General features: G+C 38.1%; 3 protein-coding genes across 3 annotated transcripts in view; 2 read left to right on the top strand and 1 right to left on the bottom strand.

Annotated features, from left to right (window-relative positions):
- trak2 (trafficking protein, kinesin binding 2) overlaps positions 1-4995 on the top strand; it is a 20735-nt gene extending 15740 nt beyond the window's left edge. Inside the window, 6 exon segments of the mRNA XM_059327869.1 lie at positions 561-701; positions 778-1076; positions 2162-2671; positions 2782-2881; positions 3717-3825; positions 3827-4995. Coding sequence (XP_059183852.1) covers positions 561-701; positions 778-1076; positions 2162-2671; positions 2782-2881; positions 3717-3825; positions 3827-4489 — 1822 coding nt within the window. The 3' untranslated portion in view covers positions 4490-4995.
- Positions 4996-7530: 2535 nt separating this feature from the next.
- trim25l (tripartite motif containing 25, like) lies at positions 7531-16504 on the bottom strand. The gene is made up of 16 exons (XM_059328151.1): positions 15868-16504; positions 14143-14238; positions 13820-14053; positions 12997-13156; positions 12878-12910; positions 12755-12793; positions 12632-12676; positions 12489-12542; positions 12367-12414; positions 12218-12283; positions 11132-11347; positions 10216-10323; positions 9982-10017; positions 9817-9885; positions 9605-9670; positions 7531-8679 (listed from the first exon to the last, which is right to left on the bottom strand). The coding sequence occupies exons 1-16, from the start codon at positions 16495-16497 to the stop codon at positions 8105-8107; spliced, it is 2475 nt and encodes an 824-aa protein (XP_059184134.1). The 5' UTR covers positions 16498-16504; the 3' UTR covers positions 7531-8104.
- Positions 16505-18641: 2137 nt separating this feature from the next.
- nudt15 (nudix (nucleoside diphosphate linked moiety X)-type motif 15) lies at positions 18642-20906 on the top strand. The gene is made up of 3 exons (XM_059328128.1): positions 18642-18864; positions 20269-20465; positions 20545-20906. The coding sequence occupies exons 1-3, from the start codon at positions 18716-18718 to the stop codon at positions 20661-20663; spliced, it is 465 nt and encodes a 154-aa protein (XP_059184111.1). The 5' UTR covers positions 18642-18715; the 3' UTR covers positions 20664-20906.
- Positions 20907-21362: the final 456 nt, after the last annotated feature.

The following is a 21362-nucleotide window of genomic DNA, read 5'->3' on the forward strand; positions in this document are numbered from 1 at the left end:
TGGGAGAAAGCATTAAGAACACTCAGACGCCTCACTATCAGCCTTAAAAAAAGTATTTTTTGTATTTTCACTGTACTGTATTTTATTGTGAAGGACGGAAGTAAAAATCCAATTTAAATAATGAGTTTGGTTGTTATCAAGAAAACCATGGAAAATGTCTAGATATCAGCTCTTAAATTAAACTTTCATCAGCTATTTTTGTTGTTATCATTATATTTGTGCAAACAAATGTACCTTTAGTTGAACCAGGCATTAAAATGAACAAGAAATTGCAGAAAACAATGGTCTAATAATTTTTTCCATGACTATATATCCATTATCTCTTTGTCGGATTCTAATTATCTGCATGAACATTACTAAAGTTTGATTGATTGATAAATTTGATTAATTAACTGGAAACATAACATGAAAATTTATATTAGTAGTTAATGTGATACAATGACGTTCGGTCCTATAATCCACATGTATTAATGTTACCTGTCTCTTTGTCTGATTCTAATTATCTTCATAAACATAACTACAGTATGATGTCTTTGATCTCTGACCGTTCGTCCCTGCAGAGTTTCCCAGAAGCGAGTTTTCCAAACAGTCCGCTCCATCAACTCGTCGTCGCCGCGGCCGGCCTCAGCCATCCCTCCCATCCCCGGCTCAGGCCAGAGCTCTCTGGTGATGACCGCTCAGCCCTTCCAGTCCACTCAGGGGTACGTTTAAAATGCTCCCGTGTTGGATTTGAACCTGAAGAAGACGTCTGAGCTCATTAAACGTGTGTTTCTGCAGGGAGGAGGTGCGGATCGGCCAGCCCGGCTGTCCAGGAGGAAACGACCTGACCAAAGCGCTCCACCGGCTGTCGCTGCGCCGGCAGAACTTCCTGTGCGAGCGACAGTTCTTCCAGGCGGAGCGGGAGAAGAAGCTGCAGGCGCTGTCGGGGGCGGAGGGAGACGGGGAGGGCAGCGGCTGCAGCACGCCGATGGGCAGCGTGCTCTCCTCCTACTCCAACCTGTCAGAGCTCTCCTTCGGCTCCAGCGTCTTCAAGACCTTCCTGCCCGAGAAGCTGCAGATCGTCAAACCCATGGAAGGTAGAGAAAACCAGCAAATACTCACAGTTTACAAACTGAACAGATTTTATTCTGACAGTTATTTTTTCTTACTATTGTACCCTCAGGGCAGGTTGCATTTTACCAGCTTTTCATTCTTCATCTGTTAAAAGTTAGTAGTTTATAGTAGTTAACAGTTAATAGTTGTTGCTCTTGTTATTTCCAGTCCAGCTCCTGCAGTAAGGCTTAAATAAACTGTGGACAAACAATAGTTACTCTTCAGGTTGAGCCATTGAAACACGTTCAAACTGATATTTTTGGTCTCACTTAAAGCATAATACGTGCATTTTATTTAATCTTGGAGTCAATCTGGGCTTTGGCCTTGGAATTGATAAGTTTTACTACTTTCCACCAGATTGCCTCATTTTGACCATATTCAGCATAAAGAGAAAATAAACATGTGATTTATATGCATAAACAAGCATGTACTGCTTCAAATAAATCAAAACATGGTGTTTTAACATTAGTGTTTGATATAAAAAATATGTAGGTGAAAAAAAAGTAGGTTATCATAAATAATGTATAATTTTTTTTATAGTTTGCTTTTTAGGAGTGCATTTTATTTGCTAAGCAGTAGAAATGTGAGTATTTGACACTGCACAAAAAATAATAAAAATCAGTGTTGCTGCTAATCATTGACAAGTTCCAGGCTGCAAAAATTTTACTTTTTTTTTTTTACTTTGCATGTAGTATATTGAAAATAATTCATATTTTCTGTTTTTTTTCCCCAACTAAAAACATGGTGGTATTATGACAAAAGCATGGCATTTAAAGGGTTAAAATGTTTTTAAATCAATTAGCGTTTAATATCAATAATTAGGTCAGATGTAGGGGAAAGAAAATCAGTCCAATGAAAGTAGAATATAATAATGTATACTTTTTTATAGCATATTTTATGTGCTAAGCAGTATAGGTGTTCATAAAATTTGAACCAGCCCTGAGGGTTAAGTTATCTTAGGTACTTGGAATTTATTCTTTTTTTTCCCCTATTTCCTTATTTTTAATTCATTTTAGTTAATTTTTTTATAATTGCACTGCATTAAAACATTGTGAAATGTCTCTGTCAGGCTCGCTGACGCTGCATCACTGGCAGCAGCTGGCCAAACCTCACCTGGCCACCATCCTGGACCCCCACCCCGGGGTGGTGACCAAAGGTTTCCGCTCCCTGCCCCAGGACGCCATCGACCAGGACGCCACGTACCGCCTGTCTGACATGGAGGAGGACGAGGAGGACGAAGAGCACAGAGGAGTGCAGGAGAAAGGAGCGGCGGAGCGAGGAAAGGAAGAGGAGGACGAGGAAGAGGAGGAAGGAGGTATCACCTTCAAGGTTCGCTACTCGTCTACACCGGAGGAGAGGAGAGACAGGAAGCATTCGGTGTCCCCTCTCCCGGTCCCGCCCCTCTCTCCCGCCCTGTCGGCATCACCAGCAACCCCCGCCACCTCCTCCTCCGTCAGATCAGACCCCCGACTCCTCCCTGAGAAATCCATCCTCACATCTCAGCCCATTCCAGGAGCGTCAACAACTGTCGTCCAAACGAGTCAGATGTGCATCTCCACATCAACGACATCATCGTCTGGTAAATCCTCCTTCAACTGCTGCACTACAGATCTCTATCATAGCTTTAAGATGTGCATCTTACTGCTCCTTGTTGAGTTTTTCTCATTACCTGATTTGTTTTGTGTTCAGTCCAAAATCCAGGGAAGTGTCAGAGCTCCACCTTCTCCACCTACACCTTCACCACCTGCTGCATCCTGCACCCCAGTGACATCACACAGGTCACCCCCAGGTCAGTCCTGTTCACAGGAGAACGACAACATTTATCATTTTGTCACAAAAATAGGAATAGGACAAGGGCACTTAAAAAAAAAATGAGATAAATAAGGTGATAATGATACTGATGATATGATGGTAGTGTTATTGTTACTGAATAGTGTAAACAGTATATTATGATAATAATAATAATAATAGTAATAATGTGTGTGTGTGTGTGTGTGTGTGTGTATGTATATGTATATATATACACACACACACACACACACACACACACGCACTCACACACACTATTACTATTATTACATTATTACTATTATAAATGATATCAACATTATCAATCATTATCATTATTAATAAATTAGTAATAATAATATACACATAGGTGTACTTACATACATAACTGCAATATATAATATGTACCGTACACACAAGATATGATATATAGTATTGGTATAATATGCATATAAAAAAATGTAAATTCTTGACTGTACAACATATACATACAATAGATAATATACTATGAGTATAAGAATAGAATAGAATAGAATGTGCAAAAAGACAGAATATTGTATAAATTTGATGTATAATATCAATACGGTTAATATTGGCACATATGATATGAAGTAAGTAGCTGTTCCAGTATTTGGAGCGGAGTGTTGTAAAGGTACACAGTGCAAAGGTGATAAAAGTATCAAATTATAAGATTAAAAAAAACAACAAACATAATAAAAAGACAGAATCCTACAGTAAGACGCGTATCTGCTCCAACAGGCCACTGTTAGTACATGAAAGCTGAAAGAATAAAATAATAATATGTCTCACTCACCCTGTGTGTTCCTGTTCTTCAGTTCTCAGTCGTCCCTCATGGCCAACACTCCCAGCTCCATGAGGACCGGTCCCAGCACCCCCGTGACTCCCTGCAGACTGAGTCTGGGGGACTCCTTCCCCCCTCGCCGCCCCCCCCGTGCACGCCAGCGGCCTGGCCAAGCTGGTCCTGGAGAGGGGCATCTCTGCACAAGTCTCCACCGACACGCCTCCTCCGTCCCCGAAGCCCACTCCCCGCCAGCCCCTCTTCTGCCTCCTCCCCAGCACCCCCCCTAACTCCCCCTCCCACTCCCCCTCCCCGTCCCCGATCCCCGTGGAGTCCCGCCACCACCCTGCTGACAATTTCCTAGCCTCGCGCCCGGCAGAGCTTTTTCTCCAGGACGTTTACGGGTTGAATCTGGGCCGCGCCCCTCATCCCGACCTCCCCAGCCCCTCGCAGGGGACCCCCAACCGCGTCCCGTCCCCTAAGCTGGGCCGAGCCAGGCCCGACCTGGGCCTGCTGGAGCGGCTCCGGCGGCTGGGCTTCACCAAGGTGCTGCAGGGGGCGGAGTCGGAGGCGCCAGCGCCGCGCCAGGATTCTGCTACGTTTGTGTCAACAGGTGGAGGGAGCCTGCTGGACGGCCTGAGGAGGAACCAGAGCCTCCCGGCCATGATCGGAGCCCGGGCGGGGAAGTCAGCACCTCCTCCTCACCCCACCACCCTGGCCCTCCCCCCTACTCCCTGGGGAAACCCCAAAGAGCGGCGCCGGCAGCTCGCCTCTGTCTCCCATTTCCCGTCGAGTTCAACCAAACGTTGAGGTGGAACAATTCTCCGTCACACCTCCATCCTCCTCTTCCTCCTGGGGGAGAGGAGTCAGGGCAGAACTATCCCTCCTTTCTATGACTTAATTTTAAAGCACAATTTACCTAAACTGACTGTTTTTAGCTATACCGCAGTGTCTATGTGTAGATGTTTGCCATGATGCTAGTAACGAGGCCTCCGACTGAGATCTCCGCTCGCTTTCTCAGTCATTAATTAGGCTCCGTAGTTTGACTGGATGTTCGGGTTAGAAAAGGTAACAAGAAAGTGGTCGAAGGTTTGTGGAAGTGGATGAGAAAAGAGAGTTAAGACGAAGGTAGAAAAAGAAGGAGAATATGGTTTTTAGTTATGTTGGAAGGGAAAGAAAGTGAAAAAGGAGCATCCAGTGTTGCTACTCCAAGGGCTTGTTTTGTCGTGGGTTGGAAAAGCTTTAGTCTCTAGTAAACCATGCTACAGTGAATAGTTTAAGGTCATCTCCAAATAATCATGAAGGGATTTTATTACTTGAGGACTTTAAAGTGCTTGCTGGCCTAATAGCATACTGCCAGGCAGACCACGCCATTAACATGCCAGTATTAGTATTATTCTGATTTTAGTCCATTGTTGCTCTTATTCCCGCCTCTCGCAAGCGTCTGCATGACTCATATACTTTGGTTGAGGTCCCAGCATGCACCGGTGGGCTAAAGGAGGTCAGAAATCAGATGCCATGCAAAAAAAAAAAGAGGATAAAATGTTTTAAAAGTCTGCCTTTTCCCTTCAGGTCCTTGTGTTGTGTGTGTTTTTACGGTATGAGGCCTTAAGTAGAAGCCAGAACTGTTTCATGCTCCTGTTAAGCCATGTTTGTATATATTAGTTGCACTCTGATCACTGATTGGTTGAAAACATTTCACCACGGCCTTGATTGGGTCTCTAAAAACATTTCCAGCCACCAACCTGATCTCAGGCCTGTGAAAATGTTACTTTATATCACAGCGAGGTTTATCATTATTATTTTTATTATTATGAGATGTGGTGGATTTCTGTTTAAAACACGTGTGGTTCACAAACTGGCCAGCAGGTGGGAGTATAACCACAGGAAAGTTCAGTCATGGAAAAAATGATTAGACCAGTCTTATTTTCTTCTATTTCTTGTTCATTTTAATGCCTGGTACAACTAAAGGTACATTTGTTTGGACAAATATAATGATAAGAACAAAAATAGCTGATAAGAGTTTAATTTAAATTGTTAAATTACACCCTTTTTCTTCAATTTCTTGTTCATTCGTTTTCCTCATTTTGTATCTTTTCTGGTCATTTTGTGTCATCTTTGATCTTTTTTGGTCATTTGGTCATATGTATAACATTTACAATATGTGGAGACACAATTTTTTCCCCAATATTTGTGACACTTGATACACTAAATTATATTTTATTCCAACTTGGGTTTTTTTTTTCTTTTTTTCTGATTATGTAACCATTTTCCATGGTTTTATTGATAATGATTTTGGTTATTACCAAGAAAACCATGGAAAATGTCTAGATATCAGCTCTTAAATTAAACTCTTATCAGCTATTTTTGTTGTTATCATTATATTTGTCCAAACAAATGTATCTTTAGTTGTAACAGGCATTAAAACAAACAAGAAATTGAAGAAAACAAGGGTGGTCTAATATTTTTTTTCCCTGACTGTAATGGAAGTTCATCCTTATTAATACTTTATATTCTATAATATCTATAACATGTCAGTCCAACTTGTCCCTCCACTCAGAAACTGCACTTTTATTTCTTTATTTAACCTGTTTTACTGACGCCACTATCTGAAGTATAGATTCTAACATTTAGTATAATTTGTGCCTGTTGTAGCGATGTTGGCTAACATTTTGAAGATTTTAATATATGTAACAGTTTGGTTTTTTGCCCACAGAAGGGAATCCAAAAGTGATGCTTTCATGTACTGTATTTGATGCATTATAACATATTTAACAAAGGAAGCTTCTGTTTAATGTTCTGAGTGTTTGTAGGAGTGGAGCGAGGGGGGAAGAAGGGACACGCAGACTGTTCATATCTTTAGGTTTGTTCTCATATTCACAGTGAAGCTGGAGGTTCAGGTTTTTCTGGCTGAAATAAAATAAAAAGTCACTTGTTGAAGCCTCCCCTCTGAGATCATGATCCTCTATAAACTACTCATAGCTGTTATTCAGTTGCCTCTTTTTCTTTTTTTAAAATAAAGTGATGAAAACAAGGCAGACTGGTTCATTATTACTCATGATAACATTTTGATTATCTAGCTAATAATTGTTAAGATGTTACTGCACTCTAAAGGCCAATTACTTATTATTTGTGTAGTATTTTACTGAGATAACACCAGAGGAAAACAGTTTGTTTTTCAAACTTTCCTTCTCTCAACATTTAGCTGCTGATAAATGCAGATCAGTACACTGAAATGCTTCTTTATTTCTTTCTTTTACAGTTTGTTGATTATCTGTAGATATTAATTTAGTTGATATATTTTTTAAATAACTAATAATAATAATAAATAAGAGTGAACATCTACTCAATCAAACAGGGACACAGTAGACAATAATAGTGTTTAAGTTCAGTGATTTTGTCTCATTTTTGATGTATTTTATTTGATGCAAAAAACAAAAACAAACATGATATTTTGTTTTATATATCTTTTGTACTTTGCACATTCCTGAGAAGTCTGCAGGTTCTGAGGGCTGTCCAAATCTTCAATTCATCCAAATCTACTTTCTGCAGACTTTTAGAGAGTTAACAAGAGTTTAATTTCCCCAATTTATTGAAATATGGATGTGACGTTGTAGTTGTTTTAAAGCATTACTTGATTCATGTAGGCCAGAAATAAAAATCACATCTTGATACAGAAAAATATAGGAGTAAAGGTGTATCTCAACAAATTAGAATATCCTAGGGAAAGTTTCTTTATGTTGGTAATTCAATTAAAAAAGTGGAAATAACACATTGTATAGATCCATTTCACACAGAATGAAACATTTCATGTCTTAATTTATTCTAATTATGATGATTGTGGCTTACATTTAATGAAGACCTAAAATTCAGTGTCTCAAAAAATGTGAATATCACAAAAGACCAATTTTAAAAAGTATGTTTAATATGGAAATGTTGGCCTCTGAAAAGTATGTCCATCTATATGACTCAATACTTGGTTGGGGCTGTTTGACTTGAACTACTGGAAATTTACTTTTACATCATATTCTAATGTATTGAGATGCACCTGTATAAACAACTTTTTTGCAGTGTTGTGCCAAATATAGGCTAAGAAAAGGTCTGTTATACCCAATTTATTTAGTCAATGTCATGTCCTCATTTAGAATAATTTCTGTGTTGGACTGGGTGAAAAGAAATGTATGAATATAATTTGTTCACTCACATAAAAGCCTATAAATGTAGTTATCTTTTGAGATGAACAGACGAATGAAACAGACTCGAGGCCTGTCTTTACGGCTGAAATTTCAGCTCCTAAGTCCAGAGGCTGGACATTTATATTCAGCCATCCAACTTCCACTAAGTGCACTTTAAATAAGAAAAAGGTTTCAGGTGCAACCAGAACCCTTTCAGTCAGTTTGTACTTTGAGTGTTCTGGGTGCAGCCTCACATGGGACAGATCTTGATGCTGTCAGAGCTGGAGCTGAACTGTCCCAGAGCGAAGTCCAGCCCGACCCCGACCCCGCTGCCCACCCCGAAGGCGGCGTACAGCGGCTGGGTGAAGTTGGTGCGGAAGGTGTGCAGGTGGGTCATGGTCTCGGCCACGCTGTAGAAGGCCAGCGAGCCCACCGACAGGTCCAGGTAGAGGCCCAGCCGGGGCGAGTAGGTGACCGGGATGTCCTTCTTCTCGTTGTCGTGCATGGCGGAGCAGCAGGTGTCCGACAGCTCCAGGCTCCAGGACCGGGCGTTGTAGCCGAGCCCCGCCCGGGCGTCCGAGCCCTTCCTGCTCAGCGCCCCGTAGACCACGCCCATCGAGGAGCCCCGCCCCCTCCACTCCACCTCCCAGTAGCAGCGCTGGCCGTACAGCGGGGCGGTGCACATCACCTGGGTCCAGCCATCGAAGCGCTGGGGGGAGTCGGGGTAGGGCTGGGCCGCCCCCTGCAGGGTGGCCTTAGTGTTGCCCTCAGAGAGAGCCAGCCGCCGGTGGGCCGTGTTCGGGTCAAGAGTCAAGATCACAGCGTCTGGAGGGATCAATGGACAATTATTCACATATTCTAAAAAAGTCTTTAATAATAAATCAAATTTAAACTCGCTGTTTTATAATTCTGGGAAATGGAAATACTCAAGTAAAGTATTTTTTACTTTTTATTATTTTATTTCCTTTCTTAACTCTAAATCTGTTTTTAAATTGTGTTTTTATTACTATTTTATTGTTTTAGTATTATTTTAGTGTTTTTATTATTATTTTTGTAGTTTTTTTTATTTATTACTATATTTGTGTATGATTTTATTGTATTTTAATAACTGTGCAGCACTTTGATCAACTGAGGTTGTTTTTAAATGTGCTCTATAAATAAACTTAGTTACATTCCACCTATGGTTATTATATTTTATTATTATATATATATATTATTTTATTAAAACGTCTCTTTTTCATCTATTTTTATGATTTATATCTCTTTTTAGTTGTTTTATCTCACTGAATAGACATTTTGCATATGTTTGTGTGTGAGTTTGTTTGTTTGTCTGTTTGTCATCAAGATTATGTAAAAACTACCAGCACGATTTTCATGAAACTTAGAGGAAATATGGAGCATATTTGGGGGCCTTTTTACTTTTATTTTGATAGTAGGACCACTGGAGATAAACAAAAAGGAGGAGGGGTGGAACATTCACCACAGGGCTGCTCAGGACTCAGCCATTGAGGTTTAAAGCTGTATTCAAGTGTTGTTGGAATAATAATTAGAAAAATCTGTTCCTGACTGTGAAAACTGAGTCATTTAACCCAGGGCTAGTGGAAGTGTAAAGGAGTAAACATGAACAGAAAAATGCCCCGTGGCTGCCTGTTTTTATCAATCATGAGTGTCAAAGTGTCAGTGAGTGCCTCAGTACTGGTGTAAAATAATAATAATAACATGTCAAATGTAATAAAATATTGAGACTCACACTGTAGGAACTCCTCTCTGGTCCTCGGCTCGGGCGCCTGGATGCTGTCGAGGTTGATTTCTCTCACTGGAAAACAAAAAACAATAAATCAGCTCATGCACAAAGAGGCACATTGTGCAAATAATAAGAATGCACAAGTTCTTATTTGCACTTTTAATTTATGTTTCTTTCCCAAAATAAAGATGCAATGAAGATAAGCTGCATGAACTCACATGCAGGGAAAGCAGGAGCGTGATTCATGGTGGTCGGAGTGGGCAGGTCCAAGAAGAGACCGGGGTTAACTGTGCAGGGAGGAAATAATGTAAGACACATTATTACTAACAAAGATAAAATGATTCAACTGATTAATTTGACATATATAAATGCTGTAGTCTTACTTTCTGTGGGTGTTTCAGGCACCGCATTCATCCCCCCTGTTAGTGAACACAAATAACACTCAAAATTTTAAAATATAGACACAATTCTACTTCATTTACTGGCATTAAAGCTGAGTTAAGATATAATATAAAGCTTCATTAGACGCCTAAACAGAAAGTCTGAAGAAACTCCTAAATGTCTTTAATGACAGATAATTGGAGAGGGGGATTATGGGAGTTGGAGTCCGGTCTTACATGGGTTTCCTGTAGGAGCAGCAGGAGTAGCCGGGGTGGTGCCACGCCGATGGGAGCGGAAGATGCTGCTGATGCTGCCGATGGACGCCATCCGACTGAACCCTGAACCTGAACCAGCAGAGAGATGGAAAATAAAATGTGTTATACCCTGGCTAGATTAGATTAGGTAAGATTCAACTATATTGTTATTGCACAGTAGTACTTAGGAGTACTTAGACAATCAAATGCAGTTTAGCATCTAACCAGAAGTGCAAATAGGCAGTAAAGTGCATGTGTACAGTAATATATATATAAATGTAATATAAATAAATACAATAGGTTTTAGCAGCAGATAGACAAAAATGTCTGCATCAAAAAATTGAATTTTAATAAATCATATATATATTTTTAATTTATACACATTATAATTTAATTTAAATTTTGATAATTTAATTTCAATATAATTTTTATTCAATTACATTTTTAATTTAATTGTATTTAATTTTGTATAATTTAATTTAATATTTTAAATGATCATTTAAAATAATTAAATTATATATATGGGTTTATAGTTATATTTTAATATAATTTTTATTCAAATACATTTTTAATATGTTTGTATTTAATTTTGTATAATTTAATTAAATAATATAAATATAATAATAAATATACATATGAGTGTATTAGAATAAAAATATAAATATTAGCATCTAACCAGAAGTGCAAAAAGGCAGTAAAGTGCATGTGTACTGTAATATATATAAATGTAATAAAAATAAATACAATAGCAGCAGATAGCAGCAGGTAGTGCAAATAAATTAGTATAAATAAAGTGCAGTTGACAGTAAATTAATATGCTATAAGGGATTAATACAGTGACGCTAAACAGAAGTAAGATGTAGATGTAAAAGCTGAAGATTTCTTTTGTTTGTTGTACCTCCACTTGATGCAGGAGCAGGAGCTGGAGCAGGAGCAGGAGCCGGGGCTGGAGCAGGAGCTGGAGCAGGAGCTGGAGCAGGAGCTGGGCTGACGGGGACCGGGGACGGGGCTGCAGCAGCCTGGCTCTGACTGGACCGGCTCCACAGAGACTGGGACTCTCTGCGGCTGGGAGTGGGGCTGGGTCTGGGGCTGGGTCTGTGGGTGCTCTCCCTCACTGTTTGAGGGACAAGTTAGATGTAAAATCAACATGAACACCATAAATATTTTCCCCTGATGCTCTGAATAAGTATAAAGAATAATAATTCTGACAGCTCGTCTAAAGAGATAAGATAAGACGAGATGTTCCTTCATTGATCCCCCATGGGGGAAATTCAGGTGTCGGAGCAGCACAAGTACAGAGTAAAACAGATTAGGTAATAAAAATAGAATAATAAAATTGATTAGAATAAAGATTTAAAAAAATAAAATAACAATACAAAACTACAAAATTATAAAATGAAAATATTTTACCAATTTATATATATATATATATATATATATATATATATACACATAATATTTTTTATAAAATATATTATAACATATGAAGACACATTTTCTATGTGTTTGATACTTTCACAGTAATTATAGAGCACCTACACATATTAGGGGACATATTATACTTATTATATGTATTTAGGGTCTCTACTTGAACTCTAACATGTTTACATGCTTCAGTGTTCAAAAAACACATTGTTTTTCTCAGACTGACTGAATATCTCAGCTTCTCTGCACCATCATGGTTACTTTAACATCACTGTAGTGGCACTTTTTTACCTTTCCTGACCTTTTAGAAGTCCTGACAGCTCGATTAAATTCACAGTTTATCAAAACATACCATGCATTCTTCTGTAAATTGGGAGTTTTGATGCTTTGCACAGTATTTATATAGCAAAACAGACATGGATATCTCCCTTTTTACAATATGGGATCTTTAAGAAACAGCATTTTCTAAAATATGAGGAATTAACATTCAAGCGGAAACAATTTTTTGCAGAAAGCAACAGCCACATTCTCATCAGGAAGTCTTGAAGAATAAATCTACCTGTCTCTCTGTCCTCTCTCCGGTTTCTGTCCCGCAGTCTGGGTGAGCTCGTGTTTCCTCGATCTGCTACGAGGAAGAAGAATATTTTAAAACATGCACACACACATTTTACTGCTCACACTGCAGGATTTCCACACATGAAGCCTCACCTCTTGGTGTGTCTCTGCTCCTCACGTCTTGACTTTTAAGGCCTATACCTGAAGAATAAAATGTGATGATTAAATTGTGAATTTTGAAGTGAATTACTGTTATTATTATCAGTTTATATTACCAATCCCTCGTCTGTCTGTGCTGCGTGATCCCACTGAGATGCTGGGTGTGGGAGCTGTGAGACAAGATAGAAATGCATGAATTATAATCATTTATTTAAAAGATGATGAGGATAAAATGTAGACTTTTAAACACTGGACACACCTGGTGAACGGCTGTTTGTGCTGCGAGAACCCAGACCAGAAAACACTGTAAAAAATCAGACATTAGTTTTTTGATATAAAGACTTTTAGGAGTTTTATATTATATTCTGATAAAAAAACTCACATTTAAAAATCCCTCCTTTCTGTCCCGAGTTCCGGTTAGCTAGACAAGATAAGAGGAAATCACAAGACTTAACACAACTGCAGCTTTTTTCATGTTAAAAAGAAAAACATGTTTGGAACTTACCGTCTCCCAGAGTGAACAGAGTCGTGTCGCTGACTGGAAGAGAACAGACGATAAGATGAAGATAAGACATGAGAAGAGAAGAAGGCAGGACAAGACAAGATAAGAGTCTTGTGACTGACCTTGTTTATTGATCTTGCTCAGCTCTTGGTTGCACAGGTCCTCCACTTTGTCCCTGAGGTCCAGGACGGCGTCTCGTACCGGTTCGAAGGAAGCTTCTGCATTCACCGTCACAGCCGGCAGGTCTCCGGACTCCAGAGGGCTGCTAAGGGACTCATACGTCTAAAGGGGACAGATTATACTTATTTTATACCTTATAAAAGTCATGACAGCTCCATTAAATACACAGTTTATAAATACATAATGTGCATTCCTCTGTAAACTGTTGAGTTTTGATACTTTCACAGTATTTATGAAGCACTTAGACCTGCTTCATCATCAAAAAAACTTACGTATTACACAATATAATTTTATCATATATATGGGCTTTATAATTATACTTTTTAATTAAATTACATTTTTGATATAATTGTATTTAATTTCAGTAGTCATTTTGGTTTCACCTTTAATTTGTATAATGTTAATTAAAATAATTTATGTTATAATTAAATAATAAATAAAATAATGTATATGATTAATAAATAATATAAATATAATAATTACTATACATATTAGTCTATTAGAATAAAAATATAAATATTATCAGACTTTTAACTCTTTAAATTCCAGTTTGTTTACAAAATACCACAGTTGTTACAAACTTACCTTATAAAAGTCCTGACAGCTCCATTAAATACACAGTTTATGAATACATAATGTGCATTCCTCTGTAAACTGAGAGTTATGATACTTTCACAGTATTTATGAAGCACTTAGACCGGCTTTATCATCAAAAAAAACTTGGAAATCTCCCTTTTTACACTATGAAAACTGATTCCAGCCTACCTCCAGGTAGTGGATGTGGTCCTCACAGCGAGCCAGGTCCTTCATCTCCGTCTCCCTCTTCTTCAGCTCCCTGATCTCGGCCTCCAGGCTGTCGACCACCTCCTGAGCCTGGCCCATCTTCTCCTGGCTGGCCTGGTCCAGCGCCTCCTCCAGCAGCTCCTGCAGACGCTCCACGGAGCGCTGCAGCTCCGACAGCACCTGCTCCATGTCGTCGTGCACCCTGTCTGAAGAGCGCTGGCAGAGGAGAGGAGATAATGTCTCAAAGTCTGAAATAACTGACCTTATTGCAGTGTTTATGGGGGAAAAAGGTCCAAGCAACCAACCTTCACCACCTCCATCATCTTCTTCATGTCCTTCAGCTCCTGCTCTCTGTCCTTCAGCCTCTGAGTGTTCTCTGTATGCAGCTCCCCCATCACTTTCTGTAACAGGACACATGAAAATGGCAGGATTAAGAGATATTTAGGCAAACTATCCATCTTAGAGAGAATTTAGCTGAAATAATGGAATTATTTGTTATTTCTGTACTCCTGTGAGTGTTGGAGATCCTGCAGGAACAAAGTTGCAAATCACTTTCATATATTTTGAATGGGAGATTATTGCATGATTGTATTTTAATGTTAATAAAGTATTGTTGTATGTGAGCACATGAATATGTTTAGATGTTCATATGTGTGCTAGCATATTCAGGTATGTGTGTTGGAAAAATTATGTGTTGAAGTGTTTATAAATGTTTTTCACCGGGACTTGAAAGATCCATATAACAATTAAGACATGACATCAACATAAGCCCCATCTGTCTGTCTCACACAGACACGAGGAAGCAGCTGAGTGTTTGTGTGTGTGTGTGTGTGTGTGTGTGTGTGTGTGTGTGTGTGCCACTGAAGACAGCATGGAGAGGGTGGAGCGTTATGAACAGTCAGGAATGTAGTTAGGAATGTCCTCAACCGGGATGAAGCCGCAGCCAGAGACAAAAGGAGAGAGGACGACTCCCTCTACTCACTCACACACACATAGAAACTCATCACACAGAACAATTGACAGTTAGCAGGCTGGACAATAGACACACACAGTATTGATTGTTACCTATTTTAACTCTTGGGCCTCATTTAAAAAAAAAGTTGGTCTGATATCCTGAGAGGTCATGTATATATATATATATATATATATATATATATATATATATATATATATATATATATATATATATTTACTTAATTCATATCATTTTGTATAATGTAATTGAATATTTTAAATGATATTTTGATATAATTTTATGATATATATGGGGTTTATAATTATATTCTAATATCATTTTTTATTGAATTTGATGTATAATATAATTGTATGCAATTTTGTATAATTTTATTTCATTTTTTAAATGATATTTTAATTATTAATTAATTAATAATTAATTATTATTTTAATTATAAGTATTAATTCAATGATATATATCGGGTTTGTAAATATATTTTTTTATTAAATTACATCTTTAATATAATTGTATTTAATTTGTATTTAGGATACTCTAGTATAATTTTGGTTTCACCTTTAATTTGAATGATGTTCATAATTTATATTATTACTAAATAATATAAATATAATAATATACATGAGTGTATTAGAATAAATAATATAGTAAATAAATAATAAATATCAGAACTTTAATTCTATAAATTCCAGTTTGTTTCTATAATACCACTGTTGTTACAAAAACTGAATGATTGTATTATCATTATTATTATTATGTATTGGATATATTCATATAAGATAAGATAGAATTTAGTAATCCAAGTTACAAAAACAATCACAATATAGGATAATATAAGAAAGGCGATGAACAAAATATGAAACAATAACAATATATGATATAAATATGACTATAAATATAACATTAGATAAAAAATAAAGTGTCAGAGGAGTAAAGTGGGTAAACTAATGACCAGCCATAACATTGACTGACACCTTGCCTATCACACATGAATGTTATCAGAGCATACAGTGCTGCCCTCCTCTCTGCAGCCTCTCCTCTCCTCTCCTCTGGGTCTCACCTGTTTCTCGAGGCGCTCGGCCTTGGTGGACACACACTCGTGGCCTTTGTGCATGTCGCTGCTGGTGCACAGCCAGCAGACGAACACCTTACAGTGGCGACAGTAGAACTCCTGCAGGTACTTGTGCTGGGTGCAGATCTTCTCGGCCAGGTTGCTGGTGGGTGCGATGAGCTCGTGCTGCTTCAGGGCCTTCTTGGTCTGGTGGGGCTTCAGGTGGGCTTCACAGTACGAGCTCATGCACACCAGGCAGCTCTTCACCGCCGCCCGCTGCTCTCCTTTGCACATGTCGCAGGGCACAGCAGAGGAGGAGAGCCTCCCTTTGGATTTGGACGAGGGGGCTCCTCCACGGGCGATCCGCATGGACTCACGTACTGCGGCTTTGCTGGCCCCTTTGCGGAGCTGCTCCACGGCCTCGGCCAGCATGGTGTTCCTGGATAAGATGGGCTTGGGGCAGAAGGTCTGGCGGCATTGGGGGCAGCTGTAGATCCCCTTGGGGTCGTCCTTGCTCCAGTAGTCCTTGATGCAGGACATGCAGTAGCTGTGGCCACAGGGGATGGTGACGGGGTCATTGGGGAGATCCAGACACACGGGGCAGTTAAACTGCTCCTCCGTCCACAGCTTCGCACTCATGATGGAAAGAAGAGAGGAAAGAGCAGTGGGAGAGAAAGATGTGGAGGTGATAGACAGAGGAAGGTTCTGCCAGGACTGACAGGAGGAAAAGTCTCAGGTGAGAGCAGGGAGAGGTGAGGAGGGCGGGGCCGGAGCCGCCAGGCAGGTCGAGCGGGGAGAACGGGTGTCGGTGGAAAACTGCTAAATGCCAGCAGAGGAAAGGTGTGAATGGATCACTTCATCAAGAACACTTTATCCATTACAAGTTAAAGTCCAGAATTTAAAATCAATCTTTAAGTTTACTCTATTTTATTGTATTGGTGTTGTGCTGCTACTGGAAGTGCAATTTACTGAGGGAACCTTCAAAAAGAATTAATAAAGTACATCTATCTATCTATCTATCTATCTATCTATCTATCTATCTATCTATCTATCTATCTAACAGACTTCCACACAGGAGGAAAACATGATTAAAATTACCAAAAAAAGACATAAAATGACCAAAAAAAGGTGTAAAATTACCATAAAAATACATAAAATGACCAAAAAAGATGTAAAATGACCAAAAAAAGACTATTTCTCTATCTCTCTATCTATCTGTCTATATATCTACTAACAGACTAACAGACTTTGACACACTGATCCATCTATCAGCAAAATGTGCTTAAAAAGTCCTTCATGTGACATTATTAGATTGTTGTTGCAGTTAGTTCTGACTACTTTATATTCAGTTAATATAAACAAACAGTGGTTCCCACTCTGCAGATTTATCTTGTAAAACTGTAAGGGGTGGTGAGATTAATTAACAGAATATAAAATATAATTTGTGCAACACAAATTTGAATTCATTTCTGATAATGTCAGTCAGTCATAATCTCTCTGCCCTGTGAGGAGGAACAGTGTCAGCAGATTTCGCTCTCCGCTTTCTTTCTCTTTAGATAGATGACAGAATTGCTTATTTAAATGTGTTTAATTGAACTTGTGTCCCCAATGATTCAAGTCTGGTTTATCTCCAACACTTCATTGTGAAATTAGTTTTATTTTAAAGATTATTTATAATGAGGAAATCTCTATCAAAGGCCTATAATATATCTCAAAGTAGTTACAGTGGTGGAATGTAACAAAGACATTTGCTCAAGTACTTCAGTTCAAATTTGAGATACTTGTTCTTTAATTATTTTAATTACATATGTGTACAATATTCTAAAATATTGTACTTTTTACTCCAATTCATGAGTCTGACAGCTTTAGTTACTTTTCAGGTCGAGATTTAACATGAAAAACATGCCATCAGTTTAAACAGATTATGTATTCTGATCAAAATGAGCCCCACCTTAACATTAAAATACTACTAAAATAATTACATATATAATTATACTCAAAAATATAAAGAGAATATAAAAAACACTCCAAGTTTGATGCTGGTACTTTTGTATTTTTACTTAAGTAAGGTTGTAAAATACTGAATAAATAAATGAATGAATGAATGAATGAATGAATGAATGAATGAATGGACTTTATTTCAAACCTAAAAAAAACATATTAAAACAAACAAAACAAGAAGTTTAAGTATAATTTATATTTCCCTACACCTTTCTTACACATAGAATGAAACATTGCATATCTTCATTTATTTAGTTTATTCTAATTATAATGCTTATGGCTTACATTTAATGAAGACCTAAAATTCAGTGTCTCAAAAAATGTGAAAAAAAGACCAATTTTAAAAAGTATGTTTAATATGGAAAACTATGTCCATCTATATGCACTCTGTACTTGGTTGGGGCTATTTGACTTGAACTACTGGAAATTGACTTTTCTGTGATATTAATAATATACCGTAATTTATTGAAATGCACCTCAATATAGTGTAACCAGAACATATACTGAGCTCAGCTGGTCACTAGGTGGCAGTGTTACACCTTTGTTTAAGTGTAACCCAGAGTATATATATATTTATTTCAATATAAGCGGCTAAAAAGAACAACTATGGCGATATTATATGAGCTATGTATTAGTTATAAATATTGCCTGAGTATTTGGCAGAACCAAACACCAAGTTATTGTGCTGTAATAGTAATCACAAAGTAAATAAATAGAGAGGAACTAGTTGTTTTAAAACGGAAGTGCACACACGGGAGTCCTCTTGTACCTCCTGAATAGCTTCTCTTCAGTGTGGAGTTAGCTCTGTTTAGCTACTTTTGCTTCATTAAAGCGCGTTTTTTCTAAGTTTGGCCAGATGTCTGATAAAGCCGTGAAGCGGCCAGGAGTGGGGGTCGGAGTGCTGGTGACGGACCCAGCCCACCCCGGCTGTGTGCTCCTGGGGAGGCGGAGGAGCGCGGTGGGCAGAGGGAAGTACCAGCTGCCCGGGGGGCACCTGGAGTTCGGGTAGGGAACTTATTGAGATACAGTCTATGGTAGGGAACCGATCCATTCATAAATCTGACGCTGCTGCATAGGGACGTAAATCTGTGACGCAAGGCTGTTTATAAATAACCAGCACCGACGTTCATTCATATAACTGAGCAAACATTTTCCTGTTGTAATAAAAACAAACTGCATTTCATCAAAGTGTTCAGTCAACACTAGACATGATAATAATTTGCATTGTTACACAAAACAGTGCACAAATAATAATTGGCTGTTTTTTTTAATGCAATTTGGTGCAGCGATGGAAGAATTATTCAGAAAAGTACTGCATTGAAAACCGTACTTAAGGAAAAGTACAAAAGTATCAAAATGTAGTTTAAGTATCAAAAGTAAAAGTACTCGTTATGCAGAATGGTCCCACTCAGATCTATATTATAAGCTTATTACTCCATTATTATTATTGTTGATTAAATTATGTTTGCAGCATTTTATGGCTATATAGGGTTGATTTTAACTACTTAAAGCTACCTGTTATTATGCCGAATTCTTCCAAAGTATTCAGTTAACATTAAGATATGATAATAATTTACATTGTTACAGGTGTGAGACGAAAGCAGCGTGCACAAATAGTAATTGGCTGTTTTTTTAATGCAATTTGGTGCAGCGGTGGAAGAATTATTCAGAAAAGTACAAACGTATCAAAATGTAGTTTAATTATCAAAAGTAAAAGTACTCGTTATGCAGAATGGTCCCACTCAGATCTGTATTTCAAATATGTTATTGCATTATTATTGATTAAATTATGTTTGCAGCATTTTATGGCTATATGGTGTTGATTTTAACTACTTAAAGCTACCTATTATTATGCCGAATTCTTCCAAAGTATTCAGTTAACATTAGGACGTGATAATAATTTGCATTGTTACAGGTGTGAGACAAAAACAACGTGCACAAATAATAACTGCTGTTTTTTTAATGCAATTTGGTGCTGTGCTGTAACAAGTCTTCAGATCCCTTACTGCAGTAAAGTACTAATACCACATTGTGAAGTTACTCCATTAAGCTAAAATCCTGCGTTCAATACTTAAGTACCAAATATATTATTGGATCATTATTATTATTGATGAATTTATATAAGCATCATTTAACAGTTAGGTAGGGTTCATTTTAACTACGGTATATACTGTGATGTGGTTGAATTTATAAAAATGTGCATTTTATTCCCATTTTGATCACGTTTTTTGTGTTAAATCTTGACCTGAAGAGTAACTCAAAGTGGCAGAGAAAACACAGTGTAAAAGTATAAAGTTACATAAATGGAAATACTCAAGTAAAGTTCAAAACTGTGCTTAAGTACAGTTGACTAAATGTGTTCCTTAATGTATATAAGAGATGCATATTCTTCTTCTGTGTCCCCGACAGAGAGACGTGGGAGGAGTGTGCTCACAGAGAAGTGTCGGAGGAGGCAGGTGTGTGTTTGGTGAACGTGTGCTTTGCGTCAGTGGTGAACTCCATCCGACTGGAGGAGCAGTACCACTACGTCACCATCATCATGCGAGGAGAGCTGGACAGGACGCAGTCAGCAGAGCCGCAGAACCTGGAGCCGGACAAGAACGAGGGTATGTGTCGCAGGAAATAATAAAAGGGAAAAGATTCCTGCCTACCTGAGCAGCTGATGTTTGATTCTCTCCCTCCCAGGCTGGACGTGGACGCCCTGGGACCAGTTTCCTCCAGAGGAGCAGCTCTTCTTGCCACTGGCCGGTCTGAGAAAACAAGACTTCCAGCCGTTCAGAAACACAGAAACAAGCAGAATATGAAGCTGCATGTTACACTGGGAAACTTTTATCCTTCCCCAAAGAGAAGAAACAGACGTACCTCTTTAAAACTCATGTTTACATCTGCCTTTTTCTGTTTTACTGCCATGTATTTACTAATTAAAAATTCTCACTACATACATGCATTAATTCACATTTTAAGCAAATGATACACAAATAAAATGCAAGTAAATAAAAACACAGACATCAACACGAGAAAAAGAGACATGTCAAGATTTTATTGTTTTTATATATATATATATAAATTACTCTTTAGCGCCAGATAATAAAAAACATAGCTACTACCTGCAATAGATTAACAAATATAAACATTTCAGATCATTCAAATACACTTTAAAACAGTTTTATGATAGGTTGAACCACAGTTGCATTATTATTTATCAACAGATACATTTCCATACCAAAAACCATAATTCATCAACAAAAAAATCAGCTTAAAATGCAGACAGAAAAACAGGAACAGTTTCTGGAACTCACTTAAACCCTGAAGTACTTATTAGTGACATGTATATATACACAGGTGCATCTCAATACATTAGAATGATGAAAAAGTCCATTTCCAGTAGTTCAAATAGTAGTAAATACTTAAATAGTAAGTCAAATATTACCAAGTATTGAGTGCATATACAGTCATGGGAAAAAATATTAGACCACCCTTTTTCTTCACTTTATTTTTTATTT

The sequence above is a fragment of the Centropristis striata genome, chromosome 24 (assembly GCF_030273125.1).
Source record: "Centropristis striata isolate RG_2023a ecotype Rhode Island chromosome 24, C.striata_1.0, whole genome shotgun sequence".
In the NCBI taxonomy this organism is placed as follows: domain Eukaryota; kingdom Metazoa; phylum Chordata; class Actinopteri; order Perciformes; family Serranidae; genus Centropristis; species Centropristis striata.